The sequence below is a fragment of the Canis lupus genome, chromosome 22 (assembly GCF_011100685.1).
Source record: "Canis lupus familiaris isolate Mischka breed German Shepherd chromosome 22, alternate assembly UU_Cfam_GSD_1.0, whole genome shotgun sequence".
Taxonomy (NCBI): domain Eukaryota; kingdom Metazoa; phylum Chordata; class Mammalia; order Carnivora; family Canidae; genus Canis; species Canis lupus.
In genome coordinates, this window is record NC_049243.1 from 32,737,821 (window position 1) to 32,761,988 (window position 24,168).

General features: G+C 36.9%; 1 protein-coding gene across 18 annotated transcripts in view; it reads right to left on the minus strand.

The window, feature by feature from the left end:
* Positions 1–23,858, minus strand: part of RBM26 (RNA binding motif protein 26) — an 86,160-nt gene extending 62,302 nt beyond the window's left edge. For 15 of the 18 annotated variants that reach the window (XM_038569847.1, XM_038569846.1, XM_038569850.1 and 12 more), the window contains exon 1: positions 23,312–23,858. In XM_038569847.1, coding sequence (XP_038425775.1) covers positions 23,312–23,382 — 71 coding nt within the window. In that variant the 5' untranslated portion in view covers positions 23,383–23,858. The remainder of the gene's footprint in view (positions 1–23,311) is intronic. The other 3 variants (XM_038569854.1, XM_038569853.1, XM_038569848.1) reach the window with 1 other exon arrangement.
* Between the last annotated feature and the right edge of the window lie 310 nt (positions 23,859–24,168).

Consider the following 24,168-nt stretch of genomic DNA (forward strand, 5'->3'; position numbering starts at 1 on the left):
AGAGAAAAGGCCAAAAGTGGAGGTCTACTTGACACATAAGGCACAGGAGTCCAGTGGGATGGAGAAAAGAGAGCATTCATAAACAGTTGGGATTTCTAATCTGTCACTTCATTAAATATTTTAAATTAAATGCTTCAATGAACTTTAACAAATTAAATGTCCAGATCACCATGAAGTCATTCAAATTTTGATTTTAAAGGTGTAAAAGTAAAATTTTAACAATCTCTGAATTTGTCTTAAAGATACAGTAATAATGAAAAGCACTAAAAGGGATAAACATCTAAGAAGGTCATTCTTTTCCAAAAGTACCTGAAGAGGGAAGTATATATGCTAAGTAAGTTGGAGAAGCTAAAGCAATGCAGAAAATCAAATGTTGTAATAAAAATAAAACCTCCCAAAAGAACCTCCCAAAAGACTTTTCCTAAATAATATTTTCAATAACATGAATCAAATCACCCCTGGATATAAAGACTATAATTAATCCTCCTAAGACACTCTTTATATTAGTTTTTACTTTTTAATTTACAGCTTGAAAACGGTAATGACACAGGAAAATAAAAAAAGCTAGCTTTCCAGTACATTTTTTTCAAAAAGAAGTTTGTTTTGTTTTGCTCAAGTTTCTTGGAGACTTAGAAATTCAGTGGAAGATAACTGAAGGAATTTAACCCAAGCTTCCATTTTTGGTAATCTTGAGAAGGTGTAGCTGGAGGTGGCAGTGGAAATTAAAAATTAAATTTAAATATGTTAACTCAGTAACTTTAGAACACGGATATACACCCACATCTGTTCCTACCAAATTTTCGCTTTATATTCAAAAAAAATATCTAGTTTGCATCCAAGTCATAGTTCTTTATTCTGTACTTAGGATTACTCTTTTAAAAACCCAAATCCCATTGCAACAAATATAATATATACACTGAAAAATTCAATTGCCGTAGTTTACTATAGAACTTCATTCAATTCAAATTAGCAGGCAAAAAATAGATTATTTGTATGTAGTAATTAGCTACAGCAAAAATTATTCATGAAGCGTTATCACACCCACTTCATCCTACTAAATAAAATCACAATCACAAAATAAGCATATCTAAACGTGATCTATCCATGAGCATTATACAATCACTTATCACTGCAACCACAATCCATGTGATTACAACACTGAAAACTATTCTGTCAGTTCTTTCATTACCTGTATTACCCCCAAGAAATAGCAGCAATGCCTTCACTCCTTGAGAACAACAGTCTTCAAACATTTTGGTCTCAGGATTGATTTACAAGTTAAGGACTATAGAGAACTCCAAAGAGCTTTTATTTAAAAGGGCTATATCAAAAAAAAAAAAAAAAAAGGCTATATCTAGCAATATTTACTACACTTGGAGTTAAAACTGAAAAAAAATTAAATTTAGTTTAAAATAACAAATCAAATAAATAACAAATCCACAGTTTAACAAAAGAAGGAATTTAATGGAAAGTCTGGGACTCCTGGGTGGCTCAGCGACTGTGTGTCTGCCTTCCCTTAGGCCATGATCCCGGAGTTCCTGGATCGAATCCCACATCCGGCTCTCTGCATGGAGCCTGCTTCTCCTTCTACCTATGTCTCCGCTTTCTCTCTGTGTCTCGAATGAATGAATGAATGAATGAATGAATGAATGAATAAATAAATAAATAAATAAAATATTTTTTAAAAAATAAATGAAAGTCTAATGTAAGGATAACCAGGCATAGCTGGATCCAGGAGTTAAATGATACCACCAGGACCCTCTTTCTATTCTGTTTTCCCTTGAATTCATTTCATTGTAAGGTAGGCCCTCCTCCTGTGGCAACAAAAAGCAGTCCTAAATAGTTCCAGGCTTACATCATTCTGATTAAGTAGTGAATCCAGGGAAAGGGAACTGCCTTCCTCTCCTCTGGCATGATACTGGTCCTTGAAAATGACTCCTATTCCTCACTTTGGTTATATCCCTACTCAAGGCAGGGATGGGCAGAGTTCCATTACTAACAGCCTCCTGTAAAACTAAATACTCTTTTTTTTTAACATAAAAAAATAATTATATTTCCACAATAAAATTTGGTGAGAAAACTAGCAATGTTTCACAATTTTGCAAATACCATTAAATGTCTGGCTTAAAAGAAGACAGAACAATTCTAACATCTACTTTTGTATTCAATCTGTTAAATTCAATGCTATTATGGTTGAAATATATAAAGAAATCTGACCTCATAAAGATATTTAGTTGGAAAAGTAAGGATTTCACAAATATTATGAAAGGTTTCAGGAAAGTCCAGGAGTCCCCCCAACAAACTTGAGGATCACTTTTAAAATTCACTTTAAAAGTATGTTAAATATATGATTCAAAGACAAGATCAATCTTCATCTTCTCAAAGACCCATTAATTTAGATTGTAAAACTCTATAATGTTTAGTGCAAAGAGCAGTCGCCCAAACTGCAAGCTGAGCACAGACCGGTGTGGTCATAGAATCATGGTCACAGAACTTACAAGAAAAGTGGGACTGAAGAAGAAATAATGATATGGCAGCCCACAACAAAACTGCATATTTAGTATACATTTTACACTCCAATTCATAGAAGACTTGAGTTCCCTGGGAAAGGAGAAGACCTCCAAAGGCCACCCCTTGAATTATTCATATTCACATTCTACCTACTTACAAACCTTTCAGTCACTAGGAAAGAGAGGAAGCCAGGAAATACTTCCCTTCATGACCAAGAAGAGACAGAAGTATCCAAAAGAAATAGCACTAAGACTAGAAGTCTGGAAAAAAAACTAACCAACCGAACTTTAAAATAATTCAATATGTAATCTGAAAATGAAAAAAAAAATCGCCCTGTTTTTCAAGAGCCACAGAATCCCCCTCTCTGAACACTCATGAACAAACTTTAACCTTTTGGGAGAGATAAATAAGAACGAAATTCAATAAAAACATTTAAAAATTTTTCCTAAACTGCCAGACCGAAGATCTATAGGTATTGTTACTATTGGTATGCTATGCTAGTTTGTTTCCCCTACAGGAATTCTAGGTAACTATGTTTACCTTTTCCCCAGACCCAATTACAAGGTGTTAAGATGTATCAACCAAGCATCACATTATGTAAGCACACTAATCAAGAGCATTATCAACAAAAACTCACAAAACACAGCTCTCAGTTTAGGTCAAAACCGATTCTGACATACATAAAGGTATACTAACAAGTTCAAAGACCTGTCACAGATTAAAAAAAAAAAAAAAAGTCAATAAACGTCTCTAGCATATTGACAAGTCCTTCCTTGTTGCCTTTTCCTCCTTATATATATTCAGTACGCAAGTTCCATGAATACTGCCATTTCTTAACCTCCTGCCAAAGCCCAAATTCAGGCATTTCACAACTCCTAAAACTACAAGAAAAAGCTAATCTTTGTCTCCAAAATATAATCTAATTAAACCTCTACACGCCCCTGTATCATTCTTAAGAAAAGCATCTGATCAAGTTAATTTACCTTCCCCAGTTTACCACAACATAGTCCCCAAAATGTCCCAATGTTTCAGCCTGGCAATAAAATCTATTCTTAGTCTGAACCAACAAAGGTTGCTGGATTCAAAAGCCTCTTCATAACCAAAATGAAGAGTCATAATTCCTCATAGAACTGTTGTCCAATTTTGGCTATTTAGTGTTATCAGATACTTCAAACTTTAACAGAATCCAGTTTGAGAGAGTGAGTGCACGAAAAACTTCAGAGATTGGTCACTGCAAGCATATGAACAGTTTTCAAAAGGGTGTCTACCTCATTCACTGTCTATTATAAAGAATTAAACTTCTTTATACTGGAGATATCATTAAAGAAAATAATATAAACATATAACTACAGTCACATTGGCAGTTTCTTATAAAATGTCCCCAAAAGATCCTAAATTAAATATCTTGAACTACTTATTCCATTTAAAACTATATTACAGACATCAGCATCATGGCAGCATGAGTCAGTCATTCCCTTCTTCTCTCCTCTCTGATTTATAACCAATTAGATATTCATAACTGAAGGGGGAGAAAAGCGCCTCTGCACAGGATACCAGGACACCTAAGAGACCTATCCATTTGTGCATCTGTGAGTGGACTGGACCACAGAGGCTGTAGCAAAAGCAGAGAAGATGGTGGCTGGTCCAGCAGCAAGCCAGCACAACCCTTCCAGCAGAGGAAGTGCAGGGTAAAGGCAGGAGAACATATGTCTGCCTGACCATGCGTGCTGACACTACAAAAACCAGTTGCTCTCTCTGAAAAGAGACCGCAGTGACTGGGAATAAGCAAAGGGAACTAAAGAAGACAGTCTCTTGCTATTTTCCCTTGGGGGGCAAGAGGACCACCCACGAACCTCTTGTACTCCTCCCCCAAATTGAGGATCCCCCAGCAAGCCACTGGCAGACCTAGAGACTAACGTGCCAAATATACACCTCTCCCCAAGCTCTCCAGCCACCCTTTGGTCCTTTTTTTTTTTTTTCTTTCTTTCTTTCCAATGTACTTGCTCACAACCTTAATGCAGTCAGCTCTGATACAGGAAAGGAAAAGGCTTGCACTACAGTGCCACCTACTGGAAACCAAAATGAAGACTCCTAATTACAAACCCGCTGACTTGTTAAGAATCAAAGTAAACAGAACCTTGCCTAAATAAGAAAAGGGTTTACTACTTCAAATGTAGAAGCCAAGGCACTTTCCATCAAACACCATGAAAAAATCACAGTAATATGGTGTCACACACAAAAAAAATGACAATTTTCCAGCAACTAAACCCAAAGCCATGAAGTATTGTGATCTGATAAAGAATACAAAACAGCTATTATGAAGAAATTCAATACGCTACTAGAAAACTCAGGAAAACAATACAATGATTTGAGGAATAAAATTAACAAACAAAAGGAGAATTTAATCCAATAGATTAAAATTGTAAAAAAAAAATTCTTGGCTGAAGAACTCAATATATGAAGAATGAATCAGAATGCACTGGAAACAGAGCTGATCCTATAGAAGAGAGAATTAGCACACTTAACAACAGAAATAATTCAGGTGGAAGAGAAGAAAGAACTAAGATTTTTAAAAAGTAAAAAAGAAAAACAAAAAAAACCTGGAGTACATCATATGTACATTACATACATTCATACATTATATGAAAACTGTCAAAAGTCAACAATAAGGAATTTTAAAAGCAGCCCAGGGAAAAAAAAAGACAGTAACCTATAAAGGTATTCCGATAAGGCTACAAGCAGACTTCACAGCAGAAACTCTACAGTCCAAAAGAGAATGAATGGAATGACATATTCAAAACACTGAAAGATAAAAACGACCAGCCAAGAATACTCCACTAGCAAAGTTACTGAGATATGAAGGAGAAATAGAAGTTCTCCCAGACAGAAGTTGAGGGAGTTCACTATAACTACGCATGTATCAGATACACCTGGGTGGCACAGTCGGTTAAGTGTCCAACTCTTGGTTTCCCCTCAGGTGGTGATCTCAAGGTTGTGAAATGGAGCCTCAAGTCAGGCTCTGTGCTCAACGTTAAGTCTGCTTAAAACTCTCTCTCCCTTTCCTTCTGCTCCTCCCTCCCACACTTGCTTGCTCCTTTTCCTTCTCTCTAAAATAAATAATCTTTAAAAAAAATGTTAAAAAGAGCTCTTCAAGCTGAAATGACAAAGTACATAAAACTTTAATTAAGTTAATAAATACTGAGAATACTCAGAATACCATAACTCTTCTTTAGAATAGTATGTTAAACTCTGAACTATGGCACAAAGGTTAAAAAAAGAAAGCATATTAAAGGGGCACCTGGCTGGCTAAAGTGGTGGAGTAGGAGACTAAATCTCAGGGTTGTGAGTTCGATCCTCACCTTGGGTGCGGAACCTACTTAATGTAAAAAATATAAATTTTTAAAAAGCACATATTGGGATGCCTCGGTGGCTCAGCAGTTGAGCGTCTGCCTTTGGCTCAGGGCATGATCCCAGAGTACCAGGATTGAGTCCCCCATTAGGCTCCCTGTAGAGAGCCTGCTTCTCCCTCTGTGCCTCTGCCTCTCTGTCTCTCATGAATAAATAGGTAGAATCTTAAAAATAAAAAAAGGACATATTAAAAGAACATATTAAAAATAACTATAGCTATAGTTATTTTAGTTATTAAGCTATATAACTTATGAATCAAAAATATAAAAGAAAATTAAAATTATGGAATCTTTATAGGCAAATGAATATATGTTTTCATCAGCAGAAAAAGGACTGCTTTGTCTAGATTTTTTTGTGTTACCTCATGGTAACCACAAAGCAAAAATCTACAGCATAGACATGAAACTAAAAAAAGTAGAAGACTGAGCAAATCACCATGGAAAACCAACTTACAGACAGAAACCAAACAAAAAACAATCAAAGAACAAAATAACCAGAAAGAAAAAGATGAAGTGGCAGTAGTAAATCCTTACATATCAATAATCATCCTAAACTAAATGATTAGTTCACCAATCAAAATATAGAGTGGCTGGATGGATTAAAAAACAAGACCCAAGTATATGCTACTTATATGAGACTAATTTCCATTCTAATGATACACAGAGGCTCAAAAGTGAAAGGACAGAAGATATTCCAAGCAAACAAAAACAGAAAGAAGGTGGACAGAGCCATAATTATATTAGACAAAATAGACTTCAGGCCAAAAAGGGTAACAAGAGTCAAAGAAGGTCATTATACAATGATAAAAGTCAACACATCAAGAAAATATAACAATAGTAAATACATACATTTCCAAATCGTGAACACTAAAATATATTAAGCAACTGAAACAGATCTTAAAGGAAACACAGACAATAATACATTAAGTAAATGTATGGGACTTCAATACCCCACTCTCTTTGGTGGATAGATTATCAAGGCAGAAAATCAACAAGGCAACACTGGAACTGAACCACATTTCAGAACAAATAGGCTTAACAGATATGTAGAACATTCTAGCCAAGAGCAGTAAAATAAATATTCTTCTTAAGGGCACATGGAACATTCTCCAACATAGAGCATGTGATAGGCCACAAAACAAATCTTGGCAAATTTAAGAAGACTGAAATCATACCAACTATATTCTCTGACCACAATGATAGGAAACTAGAAATCAACAAAAGGAAAGTAAGAAGATCTACAAATATGTGGAAACTATATGTGGAAACTATGGAAGCAATGCACTTCCAAACTACTGGGCCAAAGAAGAAACCAAATGGAGAATAAAAAATTATCTTGAAACAAATAAAATAAAAACAACATAGCAAATATTGTGGGATGCAGCAAAAGCAGTCCTGAAAGGAAACTTATAGCAGTAAATGCATATACTAAAAAAATAGAAGTATCTCATATAAACAACCTGACTTTACACCTCAAAGAATTAGGAAAAAAATAAATTAAGCCCAAAGTTATCACAAAGAAGAAAATAATAATGATCAGAGTGGAAAGTCATGAGAGACCAGAAAAACATCAGAAAGGATTAATAAAACTAAGAGCTGGTTCTTTGAAAAGATAAAACTCATAAACCTTTAGCTAGACTAAGAGGAAAATAAGTGAATGCTGAAAAAAACATTAGAAATAAAAAAGGCATTATGATAAATACTACAGAAATACATAAAAGCTTAAGGTACTGTGAATAATTATACGCCAACAAATTATATAATGTAGAAGAAATGTATACATTCCTAGAAACATACAGCCCACCAAGACCAAATCAGGAAGAAACAGAAAATCTGGACTGAATCAGCAATAAAAAATTCCCAACATGAGAAATGACGAGGACTAGACAGCTTCACTGGATAATTCTATAGAGCATTTAAAGAATTAACACCAATCAATTCTCATATGCTTCCAAAATGAGAGAACACTTCCTAACTCATTTTATGAGACTAACATTACCCTGATACCAAAACCAGATAGGAATACCACAAAAAGGGATCCTTGGGTGGCGCAGCGGTTTAACGCCTGCCTTTGGCCCAGGGCGCGATCCTGGAGACCCAGGATCGAATCCCACGTCGGGCTCCCAGTGCATGGAGCCTGCTTCTCCCTCTGCCTATGTCTCTGCCTCTCTCTCTCTCTCTCTCACTGTGTGCCTATCATAAATAAATAAAATAATAAAATAAAATAAATAAAATAAAATAAAAAAATAAAATAAAATAAAATAAAATAAAATAAAATAAAGGAATACCACAAAAAAAAAAAAACTACAGACCAATATTTCTAATGAATATATGTGCAAAAATTCTCAAGAAAATATTAGCAAACCAAATTCAGTAAGACGCTGAAGGGATTATACATCACAACCAACTGGGATTTATCCCTGGGAAGGAAGAATGGTTCAACATACGTAAATCAACAAATATAAGATATCCCATCGATAAAATGAAAATTGAAAATCACATGATCATCTGAATAGACATAGAAAGAATATTTGACAATATACAATATCCCTTCATATAAAAAAAAACCTTAACAGACTGAGTAGAAAAGAGCCAAACCTCAACACAATAAAGGCTATCATACAAACTCACAGCTCACATTACATTCAATGGAGAAAAACTGAAAGCTTTTCTTCTCACATCAGGAATAAAACAATATTGCCCACTCTCACCTCTCTTACTCACAATATAGTACTGGAAGTCCTTGCTAGAGCAATTAGGCTAAACAAAAGAATAAAAGGCATCCAAATTGTAACATTAAAAAGTAACACTGCGGCTATTTTCCAATGACATGATTTTTATCTTAAAAAAAAAAAAACCACCCACAGACTCAATCAAAAAACTTTTGGAACTAATCAATGATTTCAGTAAAGTTGCAGAATACAAAATCAACATACACAAGTGAGTTGCATTCCTTTATACTAATGATGAAATATCTGAAAAATAAAGAAAACTATCCCTTTCACAACAGCACCAAAAATAATAAAATACTTAGGAATAAATTTAAGCAAGGAAATAAAAAACCTGTACAACAAAAACTACACGACTGTGAAAGAAATTAAAGAAACAAACAGATGGAAAGACATCTCATGTTCATGGAGCAGAGGAATTAATATTGTGAAAATGTCCATCATTGCTCAAAGCAGTCTATAGATTCACTGCAATTCTTTCCAAAATTCCAATAGTATTTTTCACATAAATAGAACAAACAACTCCTAAAATTTGTATGGAACCACAAAAGACCCTGAATAGTCAAAGCAGTTTTACAAAAGAAGAACAAAGCTGGAGGCACCATAGTCTCTGATTTCAAACTAAATTACAAGGGAGAGTAATTAAAAGTGTGGTATTGGCATAAAAACAGACACTTATACCAAGAGAACAGAACAGAGCCCAAAAATAAACCCATGTAAATATGGCCAATTTATAATAAAGAAGACAAGAATTTACAACAGGGAGAGGGTAGTCTATATAGTCTCTTCAATAAATGGTGTTGGGCAAATTGGTCATATGCAAAAAAATAAAAAACCAAAATCTTACAACATATACAAAAACTAACTCAAAATAGATCAAAGACTTAAACTTAAGACCTGAAGCAAAAGTCCTAAAGAAAAGAGGAGGTAAACTCCTTGACATAGGTATTAGCAATGAGTTTTTGAAGTTTACACCAAAAGCAAAAGCAATAAAAGCAAAAAGAAACAAGTGGGACTACATCAAACTAAAAAGCTTCTGCAAACGAAACCGTGAACAAAATGAAAGATAACTTGCAGAAAAGGAGATTTTTGTAAACCATAAATTGGAAGGGTTCATACCCCAAAGATATAAGAACTCCATCAACTCAAAAACAAACAAAACCAGACATTCCAATTAAAAAAATAAGAACTAAATTATCCATTTCCCCAGAGGACATCAAAATGGTCAAAAGACACATGAAAAAGATGCTAAATATCACGAAACATCAGGGAAATGCAAATCAAAACAAGGGGATACTGCCTCACACCTGTTAGAATACCTACCATCAAGAAGGCAAAAAACAACAGATGCTGGTTAGGATGTTGTGAAAAGAGAACTCTTATTATACATTGTTGCTTGGAAATATAAAGTGGCCCAGCCACTATAAAAAATAACTTGGAGGGTCCTCAAAAGTTTTTAAAAGATCTATCATTCAATCCAACAATTCCACTTCTGCGTATATACCCAAAGAAAATTAAAACAAGATTTTGATGAGATATATGAATTTCTTTTTTAATTTTTTTTTTTTTAATTTATGATAGTCACAGAGAGAGAGAGAGAGAGAGAGAGGCAGAGACATAGGCAGAGGGAGAAGCAGGCTCCATGCACTGGGAGCCCGCCGTGGGATTCGATCCCGGGTCTCCAGGATCGCGCCCTGGGCCAAAGGCAGGCGCTAAACCACTGCGCCACCCAGGGATCCCGATATATGAATTTCCATTTTTATCACAGCATTATCCACAATAGTCAAGATCTGAAAACAACCCAAACGCCCTTCAACATATAAATGGGTAAAGAAGATGTGATACATAAAGACAATGGAAAATTATTCAGCACAAGAAAGGAAGATACCTTTCCTTTTGTGAAGAAAATGATGGACTATTAGCACATTCTGCTATGCAAGGTAATGTATATGTGAAATCTAAAAAAGTTAAACTTAAAAACAGAGTTAATAGGTGGCTACCAGGGACTGGCCACTGGTGGGGTGGGGGGAGGAGATGGGAACGATGGTATTTTAAGGGTATAGATGGTAATGAGTAGTAAATAGGCCATGGAGACCTAATTCACAGTATTACAGACACTGACAATAATATTGTACTATAATTATGTGATAAATATCACTACACTGGCAATTTTATCAAGATATATAAATGTATCAAAGTGACATACTTTACACCTTAAGATTACAAAATGTTGGGGCAGCCCGGGTGGCTCAGTGGTTTAGTGCTGCCTTCAGCCCAGAGCCTGATCCTGGAGACCCAGGATCAAGTCCCAAGTCAGGCTCCCAGCATGGAGCCTGTTTCTCCCTCTGCCCCCCCTCTCTCTCTCTCTCTCCCTCTCTCTCTCTCTTTCTCTCCCTCCGTCCCTGTGTGTCTCTCATGAATAAATAAATAAAATCTTAAAAAAAAATGTTCTTCAGGAGATTTATTCAATTTAAAAAACTGTATTACTGGGACGCCTGGGTGGCTCAGCGGTTGAGTGTCTGCCTTCGGCCCAGGCCATGATCCTGGAGTCCCAGGACCAAGATCCACATCAGGCTCTCTGCATGGAGCATGCCTCTCTCTGTGTGTGTCTCTCTCATGAATAAATAAATAAAATCTTAAAAAAAAAAAAAAAAAAAAACACACAACTGTATTACAAAGAGCAATAAATGATCTGCTGAAGGGCATATTTTTATGCTTTTAGGTAGACTTTGTAATCATTTAAGTATTTTTCACTTATAGTAGCTTTTTAAGATTTGTATAAATCTTAAATTTGTATTTTTTATAACAACTTTTAAATTGCCAGTAAGCAATGAAAAATAATTGGAGAATGTGGGCATAAAACCAGGGAGTGTAGGACCAGCAGGAAGCAGAAAGTCATAAAGTCAAAAACCAGAATTTATACTGACATACTTCTCTCCTATCACTCTTTAAATGGCTGAGACAAATAAACTAGAGAAATTACTTGCCACAACACAGTATGACTTCAAAAAACAAGTGTATCTGAACTACTGGATTTAAATACACCATCACCAAAAGCACACTTTAATGTTAAGAAGGCCTCCAACAGCAGCATTAGGTGACATCTGGAAAAAAATTCCTCTGTAATGAGGACCAGGACCGGGTGGGAAGAGGAGAAAGAAACAGAATAAAGAGAAGGGAGGGGCAGAGAGGAAGAAAGAGATGGAGAGAGAATGAGAGGGAGGGAAAGGAAAGAAAGAAGGAAGAGTAAGAAAAAAGGAAACTACATATGGCAAGATGTTCACTGCAGTTATTTATAAAGTTAAAAAAAAAAAAAAACCTAGGAAATGAACTAAATCACAAGTAAAAATACGGTTAAGTAAACTATGGTACAGTTATTCAAAATTGGAATCAGCCATTTTAAAAGCATAAAGACTACATATTATGCATATTAGTATTAATATTAAAAATGCTAGGGTAAGAACTGTGAAGAGGACTTTGACTTTTCATTTCAAAGCCTTCTGGCAGGTTTTCTTTCTTGTAACTATATGCAGGAATTTAATAGTTTAAGAAAATAAGCTATTTTTTAAAGCAATTACCTTGTCTTAAAGCACTATTAAAAGAAATTATACAGTACACTCACATAATGAGTATGTGAGCCATACTATGGTGCCATTAGGAAGACAAGAAGCTAAAGAATATAATCATATGGGAAGATACGCATACTGTCTATTACAATATCTGTATAGTAACATATGAACAACATGATCTGGTCTATGTTAAAAAATTAGTTGACCCTGGAACAATGCAAGGATTAAGGGGGACAACCCCCACACAAAAATCTGTAACTTCTGACTCCCCCAAATCTTAAACACTACTAGCCTACTACTGACCAGAAACCTTACCAAAAATATAAAGTCAATTAATACACCTTTTGTACATTATATATAATTACATACTGTATTTTTACAATAAAGTAAGCTAGGTAAAAGAAAACCTTGAGAGTTATTAGAAAAATACATTCACAGTACTACAAAACATTCATGTATAAGTGGACCCGTGCAATTTAAACATGTTATTCAAGGGTCAATTGTATGTACCTACATAAACATAATACATGTATGTTTATTTTTATAAATATACAATTATGTATTTACAAACGAGGATCAAGAAGGAAGACTCACTTTCACTTTCTATTTCTATACTCTTCGAATTTTTATTAAAACAAGTATATATTATTTTCAATTGAAAAGAAAAAGAAAAATTCTGTTAAAAAATAGCACAAGCATTATTATAACCATATAGCATGCATTTGACAATGGAATACTATTCAGCAGTAAAAAAAAAAAAGGAACAAGATACAGATATATGCAACAATATGGATAAAGCTCAAGAACATTCTGAAAAATAAAAAGAAGTCCTGCTCTAAGGGGTACCAATTCTAAAACTCCACTTATACGAAGTTCCAGTAACAAGCAAAACTAATATACAGTGAGGAAAAAAAATCAGAACAGTACTTATTTCTATGGGTAAGTGGTAGCATGGGAAGGGGAAAGAGGAAACATTCTAGAATGGTAGTAATGTTCTTTATTTTGATAGGGAACGGAGTTACATAGATATGCACATCTGTCAAAACTCATCAAAGGATACACTTTAAATGTGTGTACACTACTGTATACAGATTATGTCAAGCTTTTTAAAAAAACTATAAATACTGAACTCTAATGATATGCAATGGTAAGTATTTAGGGTTAAGTTCATTAACATCTGCAATTTACTTTAAAATACATCGAAGAAAGAGTGGCAAGTACACTAAAATGTTAACAGTAGAATCTAAGTGATGGGTACACATGGTGTGTCATGTGGTAAATATACACTGTAGTACTATTTGTCCAGTTCATCAATATAGATGGTTAAATTATGGTATATCCATTAAAACACTATGTAACCTTTAAAAAAGGCAACACTTTTACATATTTCATAGAATGACATCCAAGTATGATACCAACTATGCAAAAAAGAGAATTATAAATAATATATGTATCTGCTTGTATGTTGGCAAAATATCTCAGGAAGAATCACTGAGTAAGAGATCTCAAGTGAATTCCATTATTTCATACACACGCAATATTTAATATGATGCCAAGTTAAAAATAAACTTTTACCTGTTTGAGAAGTTACTATTTGTAGACTGAAAAAGGATGCTTCCACAGAAATGAGGTAGTGGAAGTAAGTGACTAAGTTTGGTAGGAAAGACTTATACTATCCACTCATTTCTCATTCTCTATTTCCTGGGACTAAGGAAGCAGGAGGAAAAAAAAAAAACAATATTCCTTGAAGCTGTTTAGCTCAAGCCTGAATTAGTCACTCCTGATGTGTAGACACCAAACAGTAGAGTAGCTTATTTTCTGCTTTGTTCATAATACTATCTCTGTCTTCATTTATGCATATAATTTTATCTGAAAACTATTGCAAGCCAAAGATAAGAAAGTGCTAAAACGTATAAAAACTGCTAAGTCCATTTTAACTGCTCAGCACTCGGATGGAAAAGCCAAGTAAGGCTGTAGCAGTGAAAAGTGGTAAGGAGAGTCAACTCAACAAAAGTTAAAGGGATGAAGAGAGTGATGAAAACTATTTTAAACAATAATTAGCTATTAAAAAAAACTTCTACCAGCTGTAAAATTCATTAGACTAGAATTACCAACCACATAGCATTCTTCTCAGGGCAGCTCTGCGGAGGCCAGTAGGTTGCATATAATAGCATTCAAAAATACTTTGAGGGACGCCTGGATGGCTCAGTGGTTGAGCGCCTGCCTTCAGCCCAGGGCGTGACCCTGGAGTCCCAGGATCGAGTCCCACATCCGGCTCCCTGCATGGAGCCTGCTTCTCCTTCTGCCTGTGTTGCTGCCTCTCTGTGTCTCTCATGAATAAATAAATAAAATCTTTAAAAAAAAATACTTTGAATAAATGTTATTAATATTTATTTTTCAATGTCCTTTCACCCTAAAAAATCACTTAAACTTTACATAATCTGAAGGTGCTATCAAGTAAAAATAAAGAAAAACAGACCCAGAGATTAGTAATTTTTCAAATTGCTCACATATCTACTGCTCTGAAATAAAATTCTCATTAAAGTATGGTAGATTTTATAGTCTACACTCTTCTGCCTAGGTTGTTATACAAACTAGAAATTTCAACCAGTGCATTTAATATACCACACATGAGGCACTGTGCTGGGCACCATATACAACAGGGAGACAGTTAAATCTTAAGCTTTGGCATCTACTTTCAAGACGTGAGATTCTAATAATGAAATTAAAATAAATAAGAATCAATTACTAAACAAGTAATTGTTGAAAGCAAATGATGAAAGTCATAATCAATGCAAACTGTCCTAGGAGAAGAGTCATGTCATTCCTTCCAGATGAATGTATCACAAATCACTTTCCGGAAGACCTGGAATCTTTGCTGAGCTTTGATTTCAACATACATATAGCTTATCATGTTACCCTCTAAAAGTTGGGAAGGGGGACAGTATCAACTCTATGGTCAACTAATATTTGATAAAGCAGGAAAGAATATCCACTGGAAAAAGAACAGTCTCTTCAATAAATGGTGCTGGGAAAATTGGACAGCCACATGCAGAAGAATTAAACTGGACCATTTTCTTACACCAGACACAAAGATAAACTCAAAATGGTTATAAGATCTAAATGTGAGACAAGAATCCACCAAAATCCTAGAGAACACAGGCAACCACCTTTCTGAACTTGACTACAGCAACTTCTTGCAAGATACATCTATGAAGGCAAGGGAACAAAAGCAAAAATGAACTACTGGAATTTAATCAAGGTAAAAGGTTTCTGCATAGCCAATGAAAGAGTCAACAAAACTAAAAGACAACCTACAGAATGGGAGAAGATATTTGCAAACGAATTATCAGATAGGGCAGCCCCGGTGGCGCAGCGGTTTGGCGCCGCCTGCAGCCTGGGGTGTGATCCTGGAGGCCCAGGATCGAGTCCCACATCAGGCTCCCTGTGGAGCCTGCTTCTCCCTCTGCCTCTCTCTCTCTGTGTCTATGACTAAATAAATAAAATCTTTAAAAAAAAAAAAAAAAAAAAAGAACTAGTATCCAAGATCTAAAGAGCTTATCAAACTCAACACCCAAGAAACAAAATATCTAATCATGAAATGGGCAGAAGACATGAACAGAAATTTCTCCGAAGAAGACATACACATGGCTAACAAGCACATGAAAAAATGCTCCACATCACTTGCCATCAGAAAAAATAAAAACCACAATGAGATACTACCTCACACCAGTGAGAATGGTGAAAATTAACAAGACAGGAAGCAACAAATGTTGGGAGAGGATGTAGAGACAGGGGAACCCTCTTGCACTGTTGGTGGGAATGCAAACTGGTACAGCCACTCTGGAAAACAGTGTGGAGGTTACTCAAGAAGTTAAAAATAGAGCTACCCTACAACCCAGCAATTACACTACTGGGTATTTACTCCAAATATAATGCTGTAGTAAAACGTTGGGACACCTGCACCCCAATGTTCATAGCAGCAATGTCCACAATAGCCAAACTGTGGAAGGAGCCACAATGTCATTCGAGAGATGAAAGGATAAAGAAAATATGTGGTGTGTGTGTGTGTGTGTGTATACAAACACACACCCACAATGGAATATTACTCAGTCTTCAGAAGAGATGAATACCCACCATTTGCTTCAACATAGATGGAAATGGAGGGTATTATGCTGAGTGAAGTAAGTCAATCAGAGAAGGACAATCATCATATGGTTTCACTCATACATGGAATATAAGAAATAGTGAAAGGGATAAGGGGAAGGAAGGGAACTAAGTGGGAAAAATTAAAGAGGGAGACAAACCACGAAAGATTCCTAACTCTGGGAAACTAACAAAGAGTTGTGGAAGGGAAGGTGGGGGGGGGGGGGGGGATTGGGGTAACTGGGTGACAGGAAATGAGGAGGGCACTTGATGGGATGAGCACTGGGTGTTATACTATATGCTGGCAAATTGAATTTAAATTTAAAAAATGAGAAAAAAAATGTGATACAGAAAAAAGTTCACCTCTGCTGAAGTTAAGACTCACAAAAAAATGAGAAGATACAAACTGGAAAGATAAGTAATCATACATTTTGAAAGCCAAGTCAAAATGCATCCAATTTATTCAGGAGTGCTAAGGATTTTGATCAAACAAAAGGATATAATCAAGGTTGGGCATCCAGGATGGACACAGAAGGGAGAAAAAACTCCCAACGGTTTAGATAAGGAGTGTAAGGCCCCCAACTGAGCAACGTTATTAAAAGAAAGAGATAGAACCCAATGATTAACTGAAGGGGGAAAAGAATAAAGGGAGGAAAAGCCAAAAAATAAAATTTCAAGCCTGGAAAATTTAAGGAAATGAAATGGAAATTAGTAAATTCAGAGAACATTTATTTTCAGAAATGTAGTTTGAAGTTCACATGGGAGAACCAGGTGAATATACAGCTAGCAACTGGAATAAGAGTTTAAGGCTTTAAAGAGTGGTTACGTCAAAACATACATATGTGAAAAATAATGTGGAGACTAGAGGTTCTCTGGGAAAAACTGAAATTCAATGCAAATTTATACATAGCATATGCAATATCCTAAGGAAGGAAGTCTTTAATCAAACGTTCAAAGATTCCACAATACATACACACACAGTTGTTGTTGTTGTTGTTGTTGTTTTTAAAGGACTACTGGCACAGATTATAATAAAAACCATCCATGGGAATGAATTTAAATGAGATGACAGGAGTAGAAATAGTTGAGGGGAAAAAAAAGGCATTGAAACAAAACTTGAAAAAATATAATTAAAAGGCAAGAAAAATAACTAAAAAGGATAGGACTGATTTGAAAAGAGAAATGAGATGTTAAAAAAGGCAGTATTAACATTGTTTAATGTTATACATCAGGACAAAATACAAAATTTATGTAAAATCTCTATATTTAATAAACACGAAATCATTGGTAACACTGAGGTAAAAAATCTTGTTTGTGGGATCCCTGGGTGGCGCAGCGGTTCGGTGCCTGCCTTTGGCCCAGGGCGCGATCCTGGAGATCCGGGATCGAATCCCACGTCAGGCTCCCGGTGCGTGGAGCCTGCTTCTCCCTCTGCCTATGTCTCTGCCTCTCTCTGTGTGTGTGACTATCATAAATAAATAAAAATTTAAAAAAAAATTTTTTTAAATCTTGTTTGCATATAAGGAGGAAGAAACTATATGACAAGGGATTAAGAAGTAAATGGGGACAAAGGAGGGAAAAATTAAAAACTACTATTTCTAGATTTACTACTGAAAGGAAAAGCTAACATGAAAGTGACTGATTTTATTTCTTGTTTTGTTTTTGCTCCTATTGCTGCTGAGTTTTTCTTCCTTAAGGACTAAGAAATTGACTTTCTATGCCAAAAGGGGTCTGTAAAAAGAGAAAGACTAACGGAGGGAAATAGGAATAAAGTTCAGTAGTGAAAAGATCACCTTTCAATTCTTCTGGTAAAATGGGAACAAAAATAATTTTATGTGGTGAGAAAGGTATAGTTAACAAGTGTGGGTGAAGGGAGAAAGACTAGAAAAACTCCGAAGGTTTTCTTCAACTGTAAAGTACTGATAACCATGATGGTTTAGAACTTTATTCCTTTATAACTGCAGCTAGTTACTATGAAAATTTCATAGCAAAAAAAGTACGTACAGTAATAGGACAGAATACACTATACTGTATGATAATAAATTAAGAACATGGCTCTAGAGGCAAAAAGCATGAGTTTAAATGACTGTTTAGTCATATGCCATAGGTAGCTGTGTGACTCTGGACAAGTACCTTAACTCTGCCATTCAGTGTCATCACTTGAAAAATGCTTACCTCTCAGAACTTGGAAGTAATTAAAAACTCTCAGCAATGCATACAAATGCAGTAGTAGAAGCTGCAGTAGTGATAACAGTAACAAGTAATGTAACTTATTTATGTTAAATCAAGCAGGATATAAGGAAGAAGGGAAGAGGCAGGCTCTTAAAAATGTGTCTCAGGGGCCCCTGGGTGGCTCATTCTGTCAAGCATTCAACTCCTAATTTTGGCTCGGGTCATGATCCCAGGGTCATGAGACCGAGTCAGCAGGGCTCCTAGCTCAGCGGGGAGTCTGCTTAAGATTCTCTTTCTCTCCCTCCCTCCCCATAGTGTGCCCTCTCTTGGGGCACACTCTCTAAAATAATTAATTTAAAAATCTTTTAAAAAATGTGTCTCCAACCTAACTACAGAAGGAAATAAGTATAATTCCCCTTATTATACCAATAAGGAAAGGGGAGGTTCATTTGCCTAGATTACTCAGTTAATAAGTGGCAGAACTTGGATGTGAACACTAGTTTATATGGTTACAAAACTTGGCTTCTTTCCACCACACAACATTACTCCCACAGCACTACACAGAACACAAAACCATGCATTCTGTTTTTTAGTACTAAACTCACAAAATCTAGGCACATAATTAAGTCTGACTCTCCATTTTCTGAAAAATTAAGGATTTTCTAATTTGATTTTGAGGTTTCCCACCAGCTAAAAAAAATTCCACGATTTTACCGTTACCCTATTTAGTGATGTGTAAACTCATAAAGTTTCAAAATACAGCAGGAAACCTTTTCTGTGTAGAAAACAAAACCAGAAAAATTGAATATCAAAAAAAAGCTTAAATTCTTTTTCCAAGACATCCCATTAGCAAAATGAAATGAATGTTAAAGACCAACATCTAATTTCATTTTATTGTTAACAAGTATGACTAAGCAATTGTTTGAGAGAACAAAATGTCAACCTTAAGTATTTCAAGATGCCAATTTTAACACCTGCATTTTCAATAATTTAGGGGTAAAAAAAAACCCCACAAAACTCAGAGCCCTGACACATCTACAGACTTTACAATCAAATAACATGCAGATTTACCGACCCTTATTTCACGCCAAAACACTGCCCAGGCTGGGTTTTTGTTTTTATGTTGATGCGAAAACTCTCCTGCCCTAAAACACTTCACTGGCTTCCCACTATCCTTCAATTAACATCCAAAATCCTTAACATGACTCAACAAAGTCTTGAATGATGCGGATCCTCTCTCTGGAGCTATCCACTGCTATTCTTTCCTTTGCTTTTTTTTTCAATTTCTTTCATTCCCAAAACACTTCTTTTCTTTCATTTTAGGGCTTTTATACATCTGTCCTTCAAAATCTAGAATGCTTTCCCAGCTCTCCATTTCCATCCTTCTGCCCTAGCAAACTGCTCTTCACTCCTGCAGGCTGAGATCAAATGTTATACCAGCAAAGCCTTTCCTGACCTTCCACACATGTATTTTGACCGCATTCTGGACTTCCTAACACTCAAAGGTCTTGTAATTACTTGTTTAACATCTGTCTTAAAAGATAAATGGTTAACAATATGAAGATAGTTATTTCAGCTCGTTTCCCAATATCTGCAATATCTAGCACACTGCTCAGTACTGTTAAGTACTCAATGTCTGCCGAATTAACATATTCAAAATACAGGGGAAGTCCCAAACCATGAGATACTTAACTAGCACAAGTAGCTAGAAAGTTCTATATAAGTTTTGAGTTACATCTTAACCTTGCTCTTTCAAATGTTCCTCCTTCAAAGAGACGCTATTTGGCACTTATATTTTTATTTATTTATTTAGCAATTATATTTTTAAAGTAAAGCAAAAAAAAAAAAAACCTTAACAAACACATCTTAAAGTTTTACAAAACCAAGTTTAGAAATCACAAGTCTTAGATAATTTAAATCAGATTTATTTATTTATTTAGAAATCAGCTTTAAAAGTCATCAAAAACTCACCTGAAATGCAATGAGGAACAAGAATTGGATAAGGGCTCAATTTTACCACAGTAATGTACATTATGAAAGAACCAATCCCAATTCTTACTACTGTCTAGGTTGTATTTATTATAAGTTATGACTGCAATGCTACAATCATCTAAGTAGGCTGTATCATACCTGAAACAAACTTTATCAAAAGTGAATAAAAATCACAAGCATACACTATTAATAATCTTTTTGGTTATATAGCATAGCATATAGAGATGTTAAATCACTATGCTGTATACCTGAAGCTAATGTAACATTGTGTGTCAACCATACTAAAAAAAAATTTTTTTTTAAGAATTTCTATTTAAACTTAAAACTTCTGGGATCCCTGGGTGGCTCAATGGTTTAGCGCCTGCCTTCAGCCCAAGGCCTGATCCTGGAGACCTGGGATGAAATCCCACGTCGGGCTCCCTGCATGAAGCCTGCTTCTCCCTCTGCCTGTGTCTGCCTCTCTCTCTCTCTCTCTCTCTCTCTCTCTGTGTGTGTCTCTCATGAATAAATAAATAAAATCCTCAAAAAAAAAAATTTTTTTTTAAGTTTTCTGTTCACTTAACACTTATTGAGTGCTAATTACAAACCAGGCAATGTCCAAAGATTCTTAATAAATATTATTTCTCCATACAGATGAGGAAATGGGAGGCATTGAGTTAAGTAATTTACCCAATATTATACAGCTGGTAAGTGGAGAGGCACTATTCAAAGTCAGCCACCATTCGACTCCAGAGTTGGTCCTCTAAACATTACACTGTTGCACCTCTTTCTCCATCCACTGAAATATGGCTTCTATCTTGACCACCTCACTTCAATTAAACTATTTTGCTAAGATCACCAATGACTTCTACCTTTCCAAACCTAAGGGCCACTTACTTGCCTCCACCTTTTTCATACATTCTGCAGCATCCCATGAAGTTGACAACCTGCCTCTCTTGCCATACATTTGTTTCTCTAGTAACAAATATCTTCTACCTCAGACCTGGGGCCTCTTTCTTCCGTATCAACACATTCTTACAAGGAAATTTCCTAACAATTCCACAGTTTCAAATACTTTCCGCATGACTCCAAATTTCTCTAGTCCCGGCCTGAGTTCTCATATAACCCAACCACCTATTTGATATCTAACTTAGATTTGTAACAAACACCAATTACCTTTTCTCCTCCCCTCAACCTGTTCTCTCCTATCCTTCTCTACCATCACCCATCCAGCTGCTTAGGTTAACTTCTTAACCATTATCCTTAATTTCCCTTTCCCTGATCTCCCACATCTAACCCATCAGCAAGTTCTATAAGATCTACTTATAAGACATATTTCATTCTGTCTCCACTATCACTCTAATATAAATGACCTACATTTCTGCCTACAATGCCCTTCAAAGTAGTCTTTCATTCTTGCCCCCTTAATCCCCACAAAGCAAGTAGAGTTAAACAAAATCAAATCAGTCCCTGCCTGCTTTAAATTATCTAATGTTGTCTCTGTAATTCAAATAAAATCCTAGGTCTTTACCATGGCCTCGAAGACCCTTTTGGCTCCAAATTAGGGGGGCCCTAATTTGTAATTTGGCCCCTGCCTACTTTTCCAACCTCACGTTATTCCATTCTCTCCTCCATCACAATGTTCCTTGCAGCAGTGGCTGCCTTCCTTCTCTTCCTGGAACACACTGTGATCGTATCTGCTACAGGGCCTTTGCACTTGCTATTCCTTCTGCAAGGAACAGTCTTTCTCCAGACTTTGACACAGATGGTTCCTTCTCCTCCTCTAAGTGTTGCTCAAATGCTATCTCCTGTGAGAGGTCTTCTAATCAGTCTTTTATATGACCCTCTATTATTACAATTGCCACTTCTATTTTAATCTTATTTAATACTCATTTATTTATTACCATCCTTCCAACTTTGGAATTTAAATGCTCCATCACCGAAGCCTCCCACAGTACATAGCAGGCACCTAATAAACTAATTTAATGAGTGGGTTTTCCCTATTTCATTTAGTTTATTGTAAACCAACCAATTTTGATAAAGCACCTAGCCCAAGATGTATTTTCTACGTATTAAAAGATAAATCCTGAAAACACTCGTTTTTTCCAACCTAAAACATTCCAACACTTTGCACACCCCCACCCCCCACAGTCCATCTACAGTATCCACTTAAAAACTGCTAAATATCCCATATGGATAAATAACACTTTCTTCCTCCTCTCCAAACTAACAAACATGTAGGCGGGAAGGTGGGAAAAGGGAATCTTCCTGGGCACCTGAGCACCTGTTACATCTTCAATCAGTTAAGAGAGGTGCTGGTGAGCCAGATAGCACATGGGAAACGTGGCCTTTCTTTCAGGGACTGTATTTAGGTAAAACGTGAGAGGCTTACACTAGAACTGCCCTCATCCCTAGTAAGGACCATGCACTTCATTTAAAGAAACATGATAAAATGGTCTTTGGGCAAGAGGTTATGCTTGGATTCACTAAAAGAAAAGAAACCGATTTGGGGGCCTTCATCAAATGTGTGTAGGCTGGGGCCGTTCTACATATAACGGGAAAACAAGAGAACTGGAGGTTATCAGTTCAAGGACCAACTCCACGATAAGATAAAGGGTCAGCTAAGGCTCTCTGGGGGTATCCCGAACCTGGGAGCGACGGTGGGAAAAGGAGAAAACACAAAACCCCGGGACCTCTGTTCACCGCTTCGGCCTCCATCACAGGCACTTCGGCAAACTGCACAGATCTCCGTGTCCGCCTATCTCCCGCTTCCACCCCTGCAAGGAGAAAGCCCCTGGATACTCACATGGGCTCGAGAGTCTTGCTGAGCCAGGACTTGAGCGCCTCGAAGTTTTCAATGATCATTTTAGAAACCATCCACAGCGGCCCCGAGGCCCGTCACACTCCTCCGCCCGCCCAGGTCGCGGCCGCTACAGCCGCCGCTGCCCCCGCCCCCTCCTCCGCGCGCCGCCCGCGTGGGCCGCGGTAGGAGGCGCCGGTGGCAGGCTCCCGCGAGCCCCGATCGGCGAACAGCTCCGCGGGGACCGTCGCAGGCCGCGAATCCACGGGGTGCCAGGAGCTCCCGGTCCCCGGACCCCGGCGGAGGCAGCAACGGTTAGCCCGGGCCCTCCCCCTTCCCTCCACCCGAGCAAATCTTCCTTAGAGCGGGAACGCGACACGCGCCTAGATCCGGGCTTTCACTCAGCCTCGGGACCAGGTGGTGTTGGCAACGCAGCGCAGGCAAAAGTGAAGAAAGGAAAGACGAAGGGCAGCTCAATGGGAAAACGATTCGGGGGGTCTTCCCGGCTCCCAGCACCCCCAAGAAGATGGCTGCCGATAAATCTCGCGAGAATTGACGAAGTCTCGCGGTGAGTCCCAGAGCCTGCTGGGAGGAGACGTAAGATCGGCGGAGAGCGCGCTGCTCGGGAGCGGTACTTCGATTTTTTTTTTTTTTTTTAATGCGTGTTTCGACGTCTTTGTGCCTTTTTTTTTTTTTTTTTTTAACGCCCCGGTCCACGTTTGGGAGAAAGATTTTATTCTTTACAAACAGAGAACGGCCGCTGACTCTAGACGCAGCGGGAGCCCCGCTTCGTCCTCTGTGATTAGACGGCCGTGGCGCATCCTGTTGGAAGGAGCCGCCGCACTGGAGCGCTCGTTGAGAGC